At 40.4% G+C, this 20,857-nt stretch overlaps 2 protein-coding genes and 1 long non-coding RNA gene across 4 annotated transcripts in view; 1 reads left to right on the top strand and 2 right to left on the bottom strand.

Annotated features, from left to right (window-relative positions):
• Window positions 1-6,867, bottom strand: part of MSRB3 (methionine sulfoxide reductase B3) — a 169,074-nt gene extending 162,207 nt beyond the window's left edge. Inside the window, exon 1 of one of the 2 annotated variants that reach the window (XM_004752487.3) lies at window positions 6,679-6,867. In XM_004752487.3, the coding sequence (XP_004752544.1) occupies window positions 6,679-6,769 (91 nt within the window). In that variant the 5' untranslated portion in view covers window positions 6,770-6,867. The remainder of the gene's footprint in view (window positions 1-6,678) is intronic. The other variant, XM_004752488.3, reaches the window with a different exon arrangement.
• Window positions 6,868-9,395: 2,528 nt separating this feature from the next.
• Window positions 9,396-20,130, top strand: LOC123389958. Its single transcript, XR_006604633.1, has 2 exons — window positions 9,396-13,473; window positions 16,886-20,130. It is a non-coding gene; the product is annotated as an uncharacterized LOC123389958 (long non-coding RNA).
• Window positions 18,777-20,857, bottom strand: part of LEMD3 (LEM domain containing 3) — a 78,947-nt gene continuing 76,866 nt past the window's right edge. Inside the window, exon 15 of the mRNA XM_004752489.3 lies at window positions 18,777-19,041. The gene's annotated coding sequence lies outside the window, so the exon portion shown is untranslated. The remainder of the gene's footprint in view (window positions 19,042-20,857) is intronic.

Below are 20,857 nucleotides of genomic sequence, written 5' to 3'. Positions count from 1 at the left end.
TCAAGCTGTCTATGGACTCTATAAGCCATAATTTCCACATATGTATACTTTCTGAATGTGAGAATGCTTTTATATTAAAAAAAACTCATTTAAAATTTTTATAGTAGGTTTTTGCTATTATGTATTTTCTCAGTCAACAGCTACTAAAAACACAACCACTAGCATATGGGAGGGTTCCTTTTTTTAATCAAGTCAGAAATTATTCTTCATACTCCATACTGAACATAAATATGCCATTTCAGATAAACCTTACCTTATGAAGTGAATACTATTCTTAGAAACAATCATGATACCCCTTTGATCAGGAAGCTAAGCCCTGCAAGCACATTTCCTATACCGGCATCCGGCATCATTTCTCTATATCACCTGCAGTCACCTCCATATTTTACATACCTCTGCAGTTTATGCAAATAAAGCCCTTCAATGAAGTAAATTCCCTCTGATTTCCTTCAGAAAGACAAGTATCAAAAAATTAGCTTGCGGTATCCTGATAAACAGCACTCAGCTAGGTTAACACAGTCACAAATGCCAGGTAACAACGCTGCTCCAGGCTACCATGGCCCAGAGTCACAGAGCAAGGTATGGTGGCCCAGGTGACTGACTCAGGTGTTGGAGAACCATGTAGGCAACACTTGAAGAGATAAGGAAAAAAAGGCATTCTGTAAGAAAGAGGTAGGAGGGGCACCTGGGTGGCTCAGTGGGTTAGGGCCTCTGCCTTCAGCTCAGGTAATGACCCCAGGGTCCTGGGATCGAGCCCCACATCAGGCTCTCTGCTAGGCGGGGAGCCTGTTTCCCTTTCTCTCTCGGCCTACTGTGATCTCTCTCTCTGTCAAATAAATAAATAAAATCTTTAAGGAAAAAAAAAAACAAAAAAGAAAGAAAGAGGTAGGAATGTGATTTATTATAAAGTTTTATTATAGATTAGGAAATTGTGAACAATTGTCTCGTGGATAAGAACTTGACCATAGCAATAAAAAGTACCCACAGAGGACCAGGGGAAAAATAAAAAAGCCAAAGAGTACTACATCTGATGGAATTATATTGGCTTCACATTCTTGGGGAAGGTAAAGGGATGAATGAGGAGGAGACAGTCAAATGTGTGTTTGAAGCTAAACGAACCACTTGTAAGAAGCCCAGAGGCACAGTGATGATGAAGACACTGAAAGGGTTAGTCCTTTATCTTAAGAAAGATAAGCCACTGAAGAGGTTAAGATGGGAAGTAGCAGCAACAATTTCTCTGTTTGGAAAGGTCTCTCTGGCTGCAGGATCCTTCGTTCAAGGCTTCCCACGTACTGTTCATGGAGTGAGTACATGGTGTCCCCCAAACAAGGAAAGCTCATGGACAGAATGCCATATACTGACAGGCCATCATTCAAAGCTAGAAAAAGCTGCATCTTCCTGATGATGATGCTTTTCCTGGGCTTTTCCTCTTCCACCAGTCAACAAATACTTTCTTTTCCCTTTTATTTTTAGTCTTCCTTACTCATACATATGTTTTATCTCCAGCCCCAATCTCTCCAAGTCACAACCTCACATTTCTGACTTGACTACCCAGCTATCTCAACATGAATGTTCTACCAGCACCTCAAATGCAAAAGATCTAAAATAAAATTCATTTTTTACCCCCACCCACAAACTTACTGAGTGCACATTCTTGCAATCGCCCAAGCTTAACATCTTCCCTTCATTTTTAGTCATCCCTCTCTTTCCCCATCTCCAGTTGTCTAAGGTCTACCTTAGCAACATCTCTCCAATCCCAGCACCACCACCTTAGCTCAGTTCTTCACTCCCTAAGAAAATCTCCTATAACCTTTCTTTATTAATCCAATGGTTTCTTTCCTGATTCAGTTCATCCTCTGAATTATTAAATAACATATTTCATAATCCAACTCTGATTTTGAGGATTTAGCTTGCTAACCCAGTCCAAATTTTCTAGCCTAGTATTAAAAGTATTAATATAAAATTCTAGTATTACTATAAAAATATAAATATTAAAAAGTATTAATATAAAAATCTAGGCCGAACCTAATTTTCAATTTTTATACTTTATCTTCCCACTATTCCCCTTCATATATGCTCCCATGTTTTCCTGTACCTTTCCTCTCTATCTAATCTGGGATATATTGGGTTCTTAACACAAGTCGATTTCCTTCCATATCAGTTGCCTTCCCCACCCATCTCGGTTTGTAGGGAAAGATCCTATTGTTCTATATAACTGATCATCACTCAGGAAATTAGAATATTCACGGAAAAGCCTGTAACATTTAAAAGACGACTAGGACTGAGAAAGAAGAGCGATATGATTGAGCTCCACCATCTGAAGAAGGCAGTGACAAGCAGGATGCCGTACAAGCTTCAGAACGTTTGAAAAAGCTAGAATCATTATGCTTGGGATGATGGGTTGCTAACAGCTTATCTGAATTCTTCTAGGTGATTCATTGGTCTAATAGAACCTACAGTCTAGTGAAGAAGATGAGTACATATGGACTTGATAATGCAAGATGGTAAAATCATGCTTCAATCAAGGTACAAAATGTCTTGGAAACACAAGGGAATGACAAATTCTAAGAGGTGAAAAAAGCTTCGCAAAGAACCATGAGATCAAGGCCTGAAAGACAGGTTAGGAGAGAAAAACAAGCGAAGCAGCGGAAGCAGTCTAAAGGAAAGGCAGAGATGGAAAATGCTACACATGGGTGAGGAACAGGAAACTAACTAAGGAACTCCCTAAGCTATTACTATTTTGAATGTCTCTAATTATCAATTAAATAGTTTTAATGAATTTACCCTTAAGAGCTATTTGAGCCCAGCATTTTAATTAAGTGAATTCCTGAAAATATGCAGACAATTATCTGCAGGGTCAATCAGTTCTTATTAAACAGGATTTTCACAAGTCAGGTGAATCCCAAACTGCTTTGTGACTCTTAAATGCGGGGCTACCCTCCATTCACTCCCCGAAGCTTCCTCTTGGGCATTTCAGCATTCCTGCTTCAGTGTGAATGAACTGCTCTAATATCCTAGGATCCCACTGAAGGTGGCAAGCTCTTTCCGATACATTCGGCAATCAAGAGAAAATTATATCCTTTAAGGACAAATAACCCCACAATACTAAATGTAAAAATGCAAAATCAAATCACATAAATGTCTACAGTACCTACTACAAAGAACTCCAGCATTAGAAGAGACCTTAGGGAAAATCTGTATCAAGACCCAAACTGTGTCTATCAGATTCTTTCTCTCAGGAATTCAGAATCAAGCCTCAATGACTTAGTCTTTCCCTGCAAACTGAAGGACACGTAAATACTCAGGAGAGGAGTCAAATTCAACCATGAACACAGGAAAGCAGGGGAAAAAAGTGGTCAGCAAAGAAAGAACAATGAAGCAAAGAAAGGTAAAGAGTAGAGACAGGGAAAGTTCCACATTTTCCAGTCCCTGGTCCCTAATATGGTCTGTCTGCATTTAGCGTCCATCGAATTCCTTTCTTTCGTTTTCCTAAAACTAGTTCAAGTTCATTTGTATTACTTGCAACAGAAGCTTAAATGAGACAATAACCAAATCCTCCATAAAGTCAATTGGTTGATTTATTACTGGCCTCCTTTTTCTATAATTTCTTTTCTCTTTCTTCGAATTTCCTTAAAAGCCATAAAAGATGGCTTTGGTATGCTATAGAGAAAATATGTGAACAAGTATCCAGGACCCTGCTGAGCCTTTTAAAAGAAAAACCAATTGTGCCCAGAAAGGAGGAAATACAGGAATATTCAAAGTAAAGCCTTGAGATATCTGTATAGCAATCACAGATGCTAACAACTAGAAAATTAAATAGCAATCTGATTACCCTCCTATCCAAATTCAATTTAATTCTGAATAAACAAGATGGGTAAGTCCAAGTACGATCAATAGGGCATTTTGTAGGAATGTAGGGCATTTCATCTGGAATGCTCCCAACCACAGAAAGGTTTGGGTGCTCTACAGTGGTATTGCTAACCCAGACACAAATTCCAAAACTGAATACCAAACCATCTTAGGGCCTGGGCTTAACTGCCCCAAAGAGCAGTTAGACATTTACCCTATGACATAACAAGCTATGTTACTTCTATTAGATGAGGGGAAGAGAAAGTAGCAGAAGCTTAATATCATGGAACTCTGTCAACATATGTGCATCTGTGTGCATGTGCCAGATATCAAGATGTTCCACAAGGTAGATCCACACCAATCAGATCTGACCACAAGTAAACCAGTTTAACACGTATAGCAAGTCAGAGGTGATAATCAGAAGTTTGAATCAATATAGTGTAGGCAGCTCTGCAGGATTATATAAACAAAAACAATGTTACAGTATCCTGGAGTTTGAAGGGACATGGAGACTATGTCCAACTTCATCACTTTACAGAGAAGGAAGCAAATGTCTGAACCAAATCCCCAACCATAATAAAGTGAGATGACAATGAGCCACTGAACGCTGGCAACAGCTGGTAACACAGGCAAGGTAAAATCAAAGAGCTGTGACCAGATAACAGACCAAAAAAGCATTATTTCCTAAAGTTCTTCTTTAATGGTTGAAATTTTATTTTTAATTTAAAAAGGATAAATGTATTACAAAAATGTAGGAAAAAATCTAAGCAACTACTCTTGGGATCTTTTCTGGATATTCTTGTTACTTGAGTTTAGCAAAATAGTAGTAAAGATTTCTGACCTAATTTGTTAACATTTTAGTTAGGATAACTAGAACAAGCACCTTAAAAAACAAAAAACTTAAAAAACCTAAAAAAACTAAAAAAAACTAAAAAAAGTTGATGCAAAATGTAAATGATGCTATATGTTTGCAACCTTGGCAGATAGGCAGTTTAGGCACTGTGACAAAATTCTATATGGCAGAGAACTTATTTTAATATTAAAAAAATTCCAGATGTTCACATAGGGCCCTAAGAAAAGTCATCAGAAATTAGACTTATATGTCAGCTGGGACCAAAATTAAAAGAATGAATGTTTAAAGGATCCAAATATAAAGTTGGTGTTCAAAAATACTGGCAAGGGCCCACAGTACAATGGATTTTGGTCTTCAAGGGCTGCTTTACCACAGGTATTATTAGGTAAGTCAACACATCACTGAGGGGGAAAAAAAAAACAACAACAAAAACATATATTCCCCAGCAGTACAATCCACTCTTTATTGTGCAGCACAGTATTTTGTAGAAGACCACTAATAAAATGTGTAGTTAGAACTTCCTGTATTGCCCAAGAAGTATTATTAAAGATACTCCTAAAATATGAATCCATAAAAAGTAGGCTTTCTGAAAAACAGTTCTAGTCAAAAGCAAACATGAAATTGGTATCATTACTTAAATTAATAAGCTGCACATTTAATAAAGTCAAACATTTTAAAAATCTTCCGTTAATCTAAATTGACAATATTATAAGTTACATGAATCCTGAAGATTTTTTTATCGACCGACTATCTTGTAAAATCTGTTTTGTCACCAGTGCTGCAAACAGAATATGAAGTGACAGAAAGTTCTGAGTATAATCTATGCTTAACAGAGTCAGTTTCCAACTAATCCATAAGTCCTAATTGCGAGCCATATCTTATGTTGACAGTTTAGTCTACTAGTGGCAAAAAACAAAAACAAACTAAAATTCCCTAATCTCAACTGAGGAATTAACGATTTTTCTTCTCCCATTCCAGCAAAAACTAAGAACTGAGAAGCTCTGATGATTAGTAAGTGAGACGCTCATCACAAATATCTAAGTTCATGCAATTTCACATGCACCTTAAACTCACGTTTGTAATTTCAAATAATTACCTTTTACAACCTTAGGGAAAAAAATTCTCACTGATATTTTCCACATGATTTAAAGAAAATGATCTTTAAAAATCATCCTCTTAAGACTTCAGAATTACCCTAATTATAGTCCTAAACCAAGGAAGGCAGGAATGGCACCTTTCGTTCACAGAGTTTGACTTTAAACAGTGTAAAACTTACACACTCGGATGCTTTTTTCCGCTCAAAAACAAAACAAAACTGGTACCTGGAAAACTCGGGGTTTTGTTCAGTTTGGGCCTATTAAATACCAGCGGGGCCCGTGGGGAGCGGGAGCCCGAGCCCCCGGCGCGGGCGACGCGGCGGACGGGCGACCGTGCGCCTCTGGGTGGCCCCCACTCGCCGCCCCCAGCTCCGCCCGGCGCCCCACGCCCCTCCGGACGCGCAGCCGGAGCGCGGGCCTGACCTGCTCATTCCCACGCACCCCGGCCCGTTATCCGAGCGGGCACTTCGGTGGGAGCCCCCGCGGCTCCTCCTGCGCCTTCCCGAAGCCCGCGCGGCCCCCCTCCCGTGCCTCCTGCGGGCTGCCCCGCCAAGCCCCTCCCCGAGGGCCCGCGTCCGGCGAGAGCGTCCCTCCGGCTCAGGTTCGCTCCGGGGACGGGATAAGGTGTCAGCGAGGCGGCCAGACGCCTCCCGTAGGCGGGGGCGCAACCAGCCTGACCTCCTTCCATCCGCGCCTCCCCCCCGCACGCGCGGGGCGCTCCCCTTCAGCGCCCCTCCCCGGCCCAAGACAGGGGGCGTCCCCGCCGGAGGCTGAAGGGGGCGCAGCCGGCGCTCGGAGGGGATCGGGGGTCTGGGTCACACTTCTACTCGGGTTGGGGTGGGAGAAGAGAGGCGAGGGGGAGAGGGCGCCCAAACTTACCTGACTGCGCGGCTCCCCGCGCCACGGCCGTGGCCAGCCAGAGGCAGAGGCAGAGCGAGAGGGGGCGCGGGAGGGTCCGCCGCGGGCTCATGGAAGAGCCAGGGAGCCGCCGCCGCCGCCGCCGCCGTCCGAGCCTCCCTCACTCCCTCCCTCCCAGCCTCCGGGCGACGGACGGGGCGGCGGGAGGCATGACGGGAAATTCCTGGGCACGGGCAGCCGAGTCCAAATATGAGCATAGGAGACGAGCGAGGGAGGACCGCGGAGCGCGCCCGCCGCGGACGGGGCCGGCTGCCCGGCCTCGGCGGCCGCCAACTCCCTCCTCCTCCAAATCCTCCTCCTCCACAGCCGCCGCGGTGCTGCCGGCCGCGAGCGCGAGCAAAAGGTGGACTCTCTCCGCCAGGGCGCATCCCTCTCCGGGGTGGAGGCCCAAGGGCAGAGCCTAGCATCCCACCCAGGTCCCACCTGAGACCCCTGAGCAGGGTGGAGAAGAGAGAAACCACCACGGGGAGACCAGACAGCGAGCGGAGGACGCGAGGGAAGACGCCTGAGGAGTTTGAGGAGACGCCCGCTGTGCCCCCCATCACTGGAGAGCTTTGGTCATGAGAGCATAAAAAGATCTGGCAAGTACTTCTGTAAGTGGGAGGGTGAGGCTGCAGCGGCACTGCCAGTTCTGCATTCAGGTGAGCCGTCTGATAAACAACAAACAGGCATTATAAGACACGAAAGCACCCTCCTGCATTCCAAGGGAGCCTTTCTATGGAGAGGAGGCAGGCTTCGTGACAACAGTTTTCATAATAGTTAAATGTTGAGACGGGTTGTCCTTTCCACCAGCAACCTCTCTTCTTCCCCTTACACTAGTTTTTGTATTTGTTGTAGCTTGTCTAAAAGGCAGTATTGAAATTTATTCAGAAGGTGCTACCTCCGATGACCAAATTGTCAGTCCCAGATGTTTAATTACAGGCCCAAGCCACTAGTCCCCTGCCTTTTCTTTGGCACTGATAACTCCTCCGGTAATCAAGTCCAAATGACCCTTAGCTTCTCAAGACAACGTAATTATATCTTAATTACTATAATTTATTATTTTTATTCACACTGGCACGACAGGCCCTGCAGATGCAAGATGTTATATAGAATTACTTAGGAACATTTTAAGATGCTACAAAAATGATTTATTGATGCAAAATTCTTAAGGGGTAAATGCCAAACAGATTTAGAATGTGGATTATTCTAGTGTGAACTAAAGTGCGGTAATTTGTACATCACACTGCTTGTCTGAAAATGCTGATTTGAAAAGCAGAAACTTCAAAACAAATTTAATTCTAGCAAATTATTAAGGCCCATATGCCAAAAACCACTCCAATTGCAAGTAGCTCCCCTTAAATCATCTGGTACTGAGAAACACCACATCCCGTGAATTACTCCTGGCAAATGGGCAGATTTTATCCTTAATTTACTAGCAGTGATAATGAGGCTAAGGGCAGATGACCTAAGTAAGCTAAGGGTAAATAAACTGTAATACGGTGGGGCGCCTCAGTGGCTTAAGCCTCTGTCTTTGGCTCAGGTCATGATCTCAGGGTGTTGGGATCGAGCCCTGCATCGGGCTTTCTGCTCAGTGGGGAGTCTGCTTCCCTCTCTCTTTCTGCCTACTTGTGCTCTCTCTCTAATAAATAAAATTTTTTTTAAAAATGGTAATACAGTAAATAAGGGATTTAAAAGACACATGGTATTATTCAGTTTAGGTACCTAGAAGCTGGGCGGTAGGAGGGGAATACTCAGTAAAACAATATAATATTCACTCCCTTTTCTCTTTTTTGTATATTTAACTGGGTATGACATAAGCATCTGTTTGTCTTTTTTTTTTTTTTTTAAGATTTATTTTTATTTGAAAGAAAGCGCACTCAAGTCAGGGGGAGGGACAGAGGGAGAGAAAGAGAGAGAACCTCAAGCAGACTCGCTGCTGAGCACGGAGCCCGATGCAGGGCTCTATCCCAGGACCCTGAGATCATGACCTGAGGTGAAACCAAGAGCTGGACGCTCAACTGACGGAGCCACCCAGGGACCCAAGCATCTGTTTTCCTTAATTCCCTTACAACTAATGTTGTTCTTTGCCCACAGTCAACAGTTTAACAGGTTGTTTAAAAACAAAAGGAGGGCTGCCTGGGTGGCTCAGTGGGTTGGGCCTCTGCCTTCAGCTCAGGTCATGATGTCGGGGTCCTGGGATTGAGCCCCACATCGGGCTCTGTGCTCAGCAGGTATCCTGCTTCCCCCTCTCTCTCTGCCTGTCTCCCTACCTACTTGTGATCTCTTTCTCTGTCAAATAAATATATAAAATCTTAAAAAAAAAAAAAAAGGAAATGAACACAGTAATTTGTGGACTGCTATACAGCTGCTCTGAGCTAAGTGCAGAGAAAAGCTTGTTTCAAAGGATTGTAATAATTATAGTAATATTTAAAATTCTTCTAAGTTGCATATAAGTTGACCTTATAAGCAAAAACATAAAATTTTAAACAAGGCATTATCTTACAACCTAATTCATATTAATATAAGTGGAGAGTTAAGTGATTATACCAATTCTACTGACTTGACAGCAAAACTAGCAGCTGGTTTTGCTTTTATTTTTGATTTTTAAGATTCTATCTATTTATTTGAGAGGGGCAGGCGGGAGAGGAGCAGAGAGAGAGGAACAAGTGGACTCTGCACTGAGCATGGAGCCCAAGGGCATTCCCCATCGATCCCATGAGCCTGAGATCACAACCACAGCTGAAACCAAGAGTGGGCCCTTCAACCGACCTAGCCACCCAGGTGCCCCATTCCCTCAACTGTCTTCAAGGCTCCAATAAGTATGTTAAAGAGAGGAGCAAAGAGTTGAAGGTACTTGAGTGTGTAACAAGTGCCAGACACTGAGCTAGATGTTTTACCCAGGGTACTTCATTTAATCCTTACAAATATCTCTGAGCTTATTATCCTTTATCCGTATTTTACAACTAAGGAGAATGTGGCATAGATAAATTATGTTACCAGGAAGGGGTGAAGGAGCATTTGAATTCAAAGCTCATTCCAAAATTCTATATACTCTTTTTGCTGTATGAATTTTTCCCATTTTCCAAATGCCCAGGATTTACTGGGCTCTTGTGGTTTTAAGTAACTGGTGTGCACTCAAGTTACCTCAGGTAATAAGGGGTAAAGAATATGTGTGGAAATAAGACCAGAGACTTAACCGGCTTGTCGGGTCATCCTTTGTGAGCCTGGGAGGTGGAGGCTTTGCCTTTGATAAGCACCAGGAACAGGAAAGGTACTCCCCTCTGACCACATTCCTGTGAGCTTTGTAATTTAACCACTGATATTTAAATCATATATTTCACAACATTTTCTCTAACATCTTTTTAAATATAATCTTAAAACCAATCATGTTAACATATTACCTTAAACATTGTTTGTTTTTAAGACAAAGGACCCAGAAGAGGTAACTGCTTGCCTGCTCCCCAGATACCATCCCTTCCCTTAGCCAGTGGTGTGCTCGTAAATTTTTGAAAACCAGATCAGGAGGAGAAAGACCTCAATTATAACAAAAACCAGTTGATGTGGTGTCAGTACTCCTGCCAGCCTGAGGCAGAGTGGGGCAGAGATGTATGGAACCAGCTGTTGGGCCTGAGAAAGCCAGCCCCAGCATACCACTGCCCCAACTCTTCGTAAAACGTCTTCAGAACACAGCCATAATTCAAGTTGCACAACTATAACTCTTTCCTCTTGCTGCCAGTTCTGTGTCTATAGTTCATAATCAAATGCCCCAGAGGGGAGAGTCTGATTCTATCACCATTGTCGTTTTTGGGGAAAGTTCTTACTTGAAGCAATCTCAGAAGCCACTGGGCAGCCGACCGATTGGCTACCTCTGAGTCAGGTGTCCTCTCCTACTCCAACTGTAACTCAGATGGAAAGCTAACATGCTGCGCCACACAGCACCACTGCTGAAGAAACAGCCTGCATTGCTACTTCTTAGGGGGTTGTGGTTGGGGCAACCTCTTTTTTGAAAGGAGTCTGTAAGCAGGACAGGCTTTCAAGCAGTAATCTCTCCAACATACTGTGCTCACTCTTCAATAAGATCAGCCACTACACAAAGCTTTGAGCCAGTTTCCATTCCACATACCCCAAGGAACATCTTGGGTGGACGCCAACAACAGCAAACAGGGGAGTGGACAGGTTAGGAGAAGACAGTACTCAAAATCCTCCAGTCAGAGTGAGAAACCCTAAGTTAGTACTTAAATTCAATAAGTATTTATCAGGCGCCATTGTTTTAAACCAATAATGATTGATCAGAGAGTAAGGGAATTACCTCATAGGAGGATATAATAGACTCTCCAGGAAAAAGCTTTTCAAACTATACTCAATCTAGACTCCCCAGATTTTGCTTTTCTCTCCCAGGAAATAGAATGGTGTGACCCACCTGTGCTGAGAACACTTTTATACTGGTGGAAGCATGCCACTTGCCTTGGTGTGCTGGGGTGGGAGTAAGGTTGAGGAGAACTATTCTCAACAACATGAGGGACACAGAGTCAATGCTGACTAAGGGAGACACCTGAAATTTTCTCCCGGATTCTGAAAAAGAATTTCCACTTTCATGATACCCTTCCAGTCCCCAGTCATCAGACGTACTGAAAGGACAAGGACTCTATACCAGGTCATGAAGTGGGACCCCTAAACAAAGATGAAGACTGAATTAAAATGAGCATTTTCCATCTTTTCATGGTAAAATAATTTTGTTTCATCTCAAATGGCATTATTTTACATAGTTGAAGCCATCCCTTTTGTTGATTAGTTCTAGAGAGAGATCTGATGTATTTCCATGATTGATGTGCTGCCTGATTCTACCAGCTTTGGATATATAGATATGCTACAACAAGCAACACATATTTAATAAGATTTTCAGTATTTTAGAGAATTAAATAATCCTCCCCAGACCAGCAAAGCTGCTTGACTCTTAGCAAGATTGTGTCACATAAAGCAGCACAGGCAACATCAACTATATACACAAAATAAAAGAGAAGGGGAAGGGGTAAGATGGAACGTTTTGGGGCACGTGTGGGTGGTTCAGACAGTTAAGCATCTGACTCTTGGTTTCAGCTCAGGTCATGATCTCATGGGTCATGGGATGGAGCCCCATGTCCCCATCCCTGCTCAGCATGGGGGTCTGCTTGAAGATTTTCTCCCTCTCTTCCTGCCCCCATGCATGTGCGCATTCCCCCTAACATAAATAAATCTAAAAAAAAAAAAAAAAAAAAAAAAGGAACATATTAAGTTGTAAGGAAAATTCTGATAGTGAACTTGATTCTACTCTTTCACTCCATCTCTCAGTGCTTCTTATATGGAGAACATTTAGTCCCACAGTGTGTGCATGCAGTATTTAAAGGTATGTATTTTTCACATAATTTGTTCCTAACCACAAACTACATCCTTTATGTGTTGTTCAGCCAAAGCAGCTTCAATGTGATCCAGAGGTACAGGAAACCCTGGCTGTGTATGGCCTTCTGGGAAATACCATGTTACTCTCCAAAATTGTGCCTCCCTAGAGGATTTTCTGTAGGAGTTTTACTTCCGCCTAAATTTCACCCTGTGAACTGCCGTTAATCTCTAAATCAAACAGTTCCACTCACTGGGCTTTGGCCTCAGATCTAAATTCAAGGATGGCTTCCATCATTAAAGCTAATGGGACAATAGGCAAGTTACTTAACTACTCCAAGCTTTGATATTCTTTCCTCTTCGTAGAATGAAAAAATAAAGATATCTACCACTCATGATGCTTAGCACTTAGTCACACGATAGCTAATGGTATAAGTCCTTAATAAATATTAATATAATACTAATATTATTAACTTTTATCATCACTTACCAACTTTCAATCACCAGAGTCACTCTTTGCCTTTAAGCTTTACCTAATATGACTTCCTGTCTGAAATGACTCATGGTTTCTCTTCACAGCTCAGAGTCCTACATTTGTATTCATAATTACCTCTTAAGGAAGTCTGTTGAGATTTAGTTAATTCTTCCAACACATGTTTTCTTCAAAAACTGTTTTATATTTATACCCAGGGTTAGTAATAGTAAATGTTTTCAAATATGTTTTTAAGTCTTCACTTCCTCAAAGGAATCACATTAGCAGGCTACACTTATCATTAGTCAAACTACTTTGTGAAAACCACTTTTAGATTTGCCATCAAAATATGTGATGAAATTTTTAAAATATCTTCAACACAGGAAAATCATCTTTGCATTCATTCATTTTACAAATATTTACTTAATGCTTATTATGAGCTGGAGAGACAATAAGGTAAACTGGCAAGATACTTAGTATATTAAAGTGATAACTGCTAACAAGAGAAATAAGGCAGGGAAGGTTGCTAAAAGCGTTGGGAAAGTAACATTAAAGACATACAAAAAAGAAGGAAGCCTTGCTGGTGTCTGAGAGAAGAGGAACAGCAAGCAAAGAGGAAACACCCAAAGCAGAGGTAGAACTGCCCTGCAGGAGGACCATCCAGGAGGCTGCCATGGGGAGAAGAGGGAGAAAAGGGGCTGTGAAGGGAGCATGAAAGGTTGTGGCCCAAGAGGCAATCATGTAGGGTCTTACGGGTCATTTATAAGGGTTTTGGCTTTCTTTGTAGTGAGATGGGAGGCTATAATAGGCTTTACACAGAAGCAACATGATCTGATTTATATCTTCACAGAGAACTTTCTTTGGCTGTTCTTTTAAGGAGTGCAGAGACAGAAGGGGAGACCAATCAGGAGGTTCATGAAGTAATCCAGGTGAGAGGTAACTGACTTGGCGTAGGGAAGCAGTGGAGATGGCGAAAAGGGATCAATCCGAAGATGTATTTGGAAAGAAGGGCCCCCAAGATTTGCTGACATACCAGTTGTAGGGTTTGAAAGAAAGTTAAGAACATCTCTATACTTTTTTCCTTTTCCTTTTCCCTCCTCCTTGAGCATTACAGAATGGCCACTTCATGAGAAAGATAGGGATGACGTGAAAGTGGGTGGTGGGATAGTTTATTAGCAGCTTAGTTTTCCACATTAAGTTTGAAATGGCTTTTAGACACATAAGATTGTGTTCATCTAGACAATTAAATATGAAAGTCACACATATAGAGGGAACGACTGGGTTACAGATAGCATAGAAATGTATATAAATCACAAGACATCCATAGGTTGATTTAAAAAAAAAATGGTCAGCAAGGGCACGGTTGGTGGGAATGCAAACTGGTGCAACCACTGTGTAAAACAGTATGCAGTTCCCTCAAAAAAATAAAAACAGAACTATCCTATAACCCAGGAACCACGCTACTGAGTATTTACCCCCAAAATACAAAAACATTAATTTGAAGGGATACATGCACCCGCTTATTGCAGCATTATTTACAATAGCCAAACTATAGAAGCAGCCCGGGTATCCATTGATGCACAAAGATGATGGTACGTGTATAGAATAGAGTATTATATGGCTGTCTTGCTGTTTGCAATGACACGGATGGGGCTAGAGTGTATTATGCCAAGTGAAATATGCCAGAGAAAGGCAAATATGATAAGATTTCACTCATATGTAGAATTTAAGACACAAAAAAAAAAAATGAGCAAAGGAAAAAAAGACGAAGAAACATTTAAATAACAGAGAACAAACTGATGGTTAACAGAGGGAGGGTGAAATAGGGGACATAAGGGATGGGGATTAAAGAATGCACTTATCATGATGAAAAAAATAAGATAAAATGATTTTTAAAAAGGAAAAAAAAAAAAAGACAGTGAGACTAAAGAGGTTGGAGGAAAAATATGGAAGCCCGAGAGGCAAATGAAGCTCTATTTTTTAGAACACACTTGATTTGTGGAAAAAGACAAAATTTAGAACCAAACAAAATAGATGAATAGCCACACTATTATTCCTTTTATGCTTTCAAATGAGTAAGCATAAAATATTAAATGATTTTTATTACTATAAGGATTTATACACTGACAGTGAAACACCTTAATAGTCTAAATATTTGAGAATAGCAGCAATGGAATATGGGTGTATTCTGGCACGTGACCACATTGAAAAGCCATCCCTATAGGTCAAATGGCCAAACATCCAAGAGTTGTGGTTTGTAACTGACAGCTAAGTGACAAGGTCCACCAGATGGAAGGGCATAAGAACAATCTCTTCAGAGATACAAACCTTTCTGAGGTTCAAATATATACAGTTTTGAAGCTGTAGCTTAAAGTATTGTGCCAAAATTGATTTTATTAAGTTGGTGGTCTATATAAGTAGAGAGAGAAATAAACTTGCACTTGACAGATTTCTATTCAACTCTGCCTGTGCCAAGTAATAGTTGTGTATGACTTTCTAATTCACATGTCTGGGATTTAGTGACCCTACCTTTGAAATGTAAGCAGTAATTTTTAAGAAACAATCTGCCCTGCCTATTTTGGAAGATGTTGGTGGGAGTCAAATGATATGAGGGGCTTTCAAACTACTGATGTCTAAAGGAAAAGTCAGGATTGAGGCAAGGTGCATTTTTCTAAATTCACCCACTTTTGTTTCTTTGTATAAGCTACAGTTCTTTAGGCATCTTCAAGATGCCTCTTTGAGATTCTGATAAAAGAAAAAGGTCCCCAAGGAAAATGTATGACAGACATACACACAAATTTAATATACAGTTGCACAATGAAAATCCCTTTGGAGCATAATTTCTTGTGTGGAAGAGAAACTTAATGAAATTCTTTTAAAAAAACTTAGTGTGTGGTAGGCAGTGGGGGTAAATCAGAAGAGTAGCGTTGGGAAGGCCACCCAGGCAGGTGCAGATAACCAAATTCGAGGTAGAGTCCCTACTCTAAGTAGTGGCAGTAAGATAGGAGTTGCCAGATAAAACTCAGGATATGCAGATAAATCTGAACACCAAATAATTTTTAGTATGTCCTAAATATTTCATGGAGCGTTATTCATAATTTATCTGAAACTCAGTGTAACTGGACATTCTATACTTTTATGTGCTAAATCTGGCAATCCTAGAGAAAAACTGGTGAACTTATTCCTCCCTTCAACCTCTTATTTCTCTGAGGCAGATTCTGAAACAAATGTGTGCAACATGACCACTGTGAATGGGAGAAAAAGTCATTTAGATCTAGTCCAGTTCTTTGGTGGCTCCTGAAGAGACCCATAAAGACTTCAAATAGTTCTTTACAGACCTATTTATTTTCCCGCCAGGGCATAAACCTTACTAATATTGTGGCTATATCCTATTCTCAATATATGGGTTTTATATGGTCCCGTCTGATCTACATGAAAGCATGTGTAGCTGGGATTGAGTCCCACGTCAGGCTCCCTGCTCAGGAGGATCCTGCTTCTCCCTCTGCCTGCCCCTCCCTCCTGCTCACGCTTGTGCTCTCTCACTCTCTCTCTCCTCTCAAAAAATAAAATCTTAAAAAATAAGAAAACAAAACATGAGTTGGAGGACCCATAGTCAGCTTGTCCATCACCCCCTCCTACATATGTGCATACACATACACAGACACATGTGAAACTAGGCAGGTAGTTTCTTCTCTACACAGCCCAAATCCGTGGCCTTCCTTGGCTGCACAGTGTATGGTATCAGCAGGAAGGAAGATGGGCTCAGACAAGAACGTCCCTTTCAGTGAAGGATTAGAGGCACTTGAGAGATTCAAAGAAGGAAATCTTTCTGAGGTGGTAATACAAACCGGAAAGCAGAACAGGCAGGAGCATTCAGGAAGGTGCTTTCTCGGTCTAAAAGCTTCCAGCCCTTAAGGTCTTATCCCCTGGGTGATGCAACTAAAAACCCAAAGTAGTGTTGGAAAGCTTTAACCCGTATCTTTCCTACTTTTGTGATTCTGTCTGAAATTATCTTCTCCAGGTGCTGGTGTCTTATTTGTGGAGGCTAAAAGGTCAAGATAGCAAAGAGAAAGTAGTATGGTTTCAACCCATTCCTCTTGTAAACAGAGGGACAGACTAGGATTCAGAACTGATGATCAGACCTTGGGGCGCCTGGTTGGCTCAGTTGGTTAAGCGTCTGCCTTTAACTCAGGTCGTGGTCCCCGGCTCCTGGGATCCAGACCCACATTGTTTCTCCCTCTCCCTGCCTGCCGCTCTCCCCCTGCCACTCCCCGTTTGTGCTCTCACTCTCTATATATCAAATAAGTAAATAAAATCTTAAAAAAAATTTTTTTAAAACAGCCCACAGTAAAACCAGCAGGCCTGCAGTACACGTGGCTGAGGAGCATTTTGGAGAAGACAGGTGGATGAAATCTAAGGCCGGTCTTCATGATTGACCTGTGGCTTAGTGAAAGCTGCCACTGGGCAAAAGTGGATATTGAGCTATGGAGCAAGACTTGGATACAGACTGAATTCTCAGCAGTAACAGAATACAGGAAAGGAGAGTAGAGTCTTCTTTTGCAACTTCCTATAGTGTAATGAGTGCTTAATAATCACTGTTGACTGACCCTTCAGATGGGGGTGGGAGGATGGAAAGCGTATTGTTGAAGGGGTAGGGAGGGAGGTGGTGAATCTGTGCATGTTTCAACTCTCATAGGAAAAACAAATGGACCAAATAAAACTATCATCCATTTATCTTCCCACAGTGGCACAAAATGAAAAAAAAAGAAAATATTCCCTCTAAAGAAAAGTTTCTTCTATATTCTGCTCCCAGTAGCAACAATAACAACTAGAACTACAAGTAAAATTGGCTTACATTAATGAAAATACATATTATATCACAACCAAAGCTCTGAAAACTCAAAATATTCAGGGGAAAGAAACCCCAAAGAGACATTTGCTATAGTGCTTGGGGTAAAAGCAAAACATTAAAATAATAAAAACACCTTCCAAATGAATCAAATGGTGCTCAGCTTTAGGTAACTTTAGGTTACTTCATTTCAATAAAGAAAAACACATCAGGAAATCTAAACCTTAAGTAAGCAATGATGTTATAAATATGAATGAAACAGCTCTGAACTATTTCCAGCTTTGCCTCTAAAATTCCTTTGGTCTGACGACGGCAGAACATATTATTTCCTGTTCTCATACTCTGTGGGAAGTAACACACCCATTTCAATCTTTGTCACTTTTTTCCTGTATCAACATCCACAGGAGGAATGATTTTGGTGCTGCCTACCCGAGGTTGAGAGCTCCGATCCATAAGCCATCTGGCAACGAGTCTCAAACTTTTGTCAGAGTTACCTGGAGAGCCTGTTACTATCCTGGGATCTTCTCCAGATACAGTGATTCAGCAGGCTTGGTGAAGAAGTCAGGAATCTGCATTTATAACAAGTACCCCAGATGATTCTATAAGAGGTGGTCCACATGTCCTTCTTTAAGAAATTCAGGTCTAGAGTGACCAGAGTAATTTTTCATGTCTGCTTTCTAATCAAGGAGAGTAAGTTTCAAACTCTCTTTTCTGTAATGCCCATAACAGAGGTAAACAGGATTATAGGAAAATACATGCGAGCATATATAACAAAGCTTTCATGACCTTTACAAAATATGTATGTTTACACATAATTCAATAGGAAATTCAAATAACTAGAATTTTCACTTTACCCTACATTAGATGAGGTTCATTATGAAATGAGGCACTGCAAGATTCTGACTTTCCTCCTGAGTCATCAGTGATTAAATTAAGCTCCCCAGAGTTTTAGCACTATGAATATTTTATTGTATTCTTTGAAAACTGGTTATTTTAAAATCAGATTATAAATCCTAGGTAATTGAAGTAACTAAATTCATTAAGACCTAGCTTTAAAAATTACTCCAGCCAAACAGGAATTTTTGTACTAATCTAATACTAGAATATGAACTACTGTATTAGAAGTACTTATTTTTTTTCCTGAACATAATGAAAATAGCATACTTCTCTAAACCTATCAGTTACATGGGCAATATTTATCCCACCAATCTCCAATTATGATAAGGCTGTTTTATAATGAAATAGCATTTTAGGTATATTCAGCTGCCCTTAAGGAAAACCAAGAAAAGTGATTTTGACTTTTTCCATGTTATCAAAGCATAATGGAAAATAAAAATGGTACTTTTGTATATAATTAGACTATTATTGAGATATGACACATTGTAATTTTGAAAATGTGGCTTTATTTAAATGTGGAACTATGTATTATTTACAATGATGAATAACAGAATGAGTGTACATACAAGGCTCGTGGCTAGTTCTTCAAATGTAAGGAGAGGAATCAACCCACAGGACTGCTCACAGAAGCAGTCTCTCCTGCTCAGTCACTGTCTGCTCTTCACTCATCTTGGTTGCTCCTGGGATCTTCCAAGGATGTACACCAATCTGTTACCATATGTATACTGCATAAAATTAACTTCTAAGACTCCTATAATTAAAAGATTATATCAGCCTTATACCAGTTTAGTGTCACAGCAAGGAACATTTTAATAATACAGGACTGACTGTAGACAATCATTGGTGAAATACAACTGATCCATTCCAGTCAGGAGCTGACACAACTCTAGTGACCAACACTACCATAGTTCTGATGATGATAATTCTAGAACAGTCATAGCTGAGATCTGAATCTCAATGTTTTCACACTGAGAAAAACACATTTACATTTAGATTTTCTGCCTTTTTAAAGCAGAAGCACTGAGCATTCAAAGGAAGAATTCTGGGACACAATAGTTGGGGAAAACTAACAATAAAATGAATAATTTAGGAGACACGAAAGACTATATCATTTCAAAGTAAGATAAAATGGGAGAATACATTAGTTTTAAAAGAACAAAAATTGTTAATAGTGAAGAACAAAAAAGCTTTTTCTTTCATTTCTGTTTCAGAAATAAAAGAAGTCAAAACTTAGGTTTCAAAACTGTACCCGACAGGGACATACCAGAGAATTTACTATTAATATGTTTATTTTAGGTTTTTGGTAAATACTTTTTTATGAGATTTAAGAAGTTCCCTTCTAGTTTGCTAAGAATTACTTTTTTTTATGAAAAGGAATATGGATGTTGAATTTTGTTAAATGGTTTACTGCATCTAAATGAGGTGATCATATTTATTTCATTTATTCTGTTAATGGGACAAATTATATTGATTTTCTAATGTTAAACCAGTCCTGCATTCCTTGGAATACATCCAATATGGTCATGGTGTATAAGTCTTAGTTGTGTGTTGCAGGATTTGGTTTGCTGGACACTTTAGTTTGTTTGGGACTTTTGCATCTTTGTTCAATGAGACTGGCCTATAAATTTTCCTTTTCTGTTTTCTGCATCAAAGTTATGCTAATCAGGAGTGCACCTCGTTTTTCTACTTGCTGGGATAGGGAATATATCATTTAAAAAGGAAAGCACGGAAGAGATTATACATTTTCAAAGGTGTGTCTTATGCATGATCATTGTTAAGAGTGACTACAATGAAGAAAAGCAAAGGGATGTTAAAAAAAAATAAATCTCATTTTCAAGCAGTTTGTTTCACAGATCTTGATTTAGAAATGGTAACCAGGATATTATATGATGGGAATTTTACATTATTTCATTCCATTCTCTCAACCATACAATTACCATTGTTTTAAAAATGAGGAAACTGAGTCTTAGACTACTTAAATAACTTGCCTAAGGTCATACAACTAGTATGTGTCAACGCTGAAATTTGAGCATGGCTCTCACTCCAGGGACTGTGCTCTTAAACACGCTTCCTTTTTTCCTCTCTCAGTGCAGGGATCCAGTGTTTTGGAAGACTTTTCATACACCTGCTAACAGTAAAAACCCACAAATCTGTAGCTAAAATAAATACAGCTCTTTTTCCAAAATGTTGAAATTATAAAAACTCTAAAATGCCTGAGCTTCACTGCCAAAGGTTGGTAATGATTCAAAATATACTAACAGAGGAGATCAAATTAAGAAAATAGACTAAAAATAATTATGGGAATCCTAAGGTAAACATTTAAATATATGTAATAGGGGCACCTGGGTGGCTCAGTGGGTTAAGCCTCTGCCTCGGCTGAGGTCATGATCTCAGAGTCCTGGGACTGAGCCCCACATCAGGCTCTATGCTCAACACGCAGCCTGCTTAATAAAATATATATATATATGTATATATATATGTAATAAATGTTAATGGAAGTTTTGTATAATACATATGTAATTCAACAGATTAGACTTCACTGCTAAATTGCAGAATAGTTCCCACCA

The sequence above is a fragment of the Mustela putorius genome, unplaced genomic scaffold, assembly GCF_011764305.1.
Source record: "Mustela putorius furo isolate JIRA1106 unplaced genomic scaffold, ASM1176430v1.1 tig00537227_pilon_pilon_pilon, whole genome shotgun sequence".
NCBI classification, from domain to species: domain Eukaryota; kingdom Metazoa; phylum Chordata; class Mammalia; order Carnivora; family Mustelidae; genus Mustela; species Mustela putorius.
The sequence above is the reverse complement of the archived record's forward strand: the minus strand, read 5'-3'. Positions and strand labels throughout refer to the sequence as shown.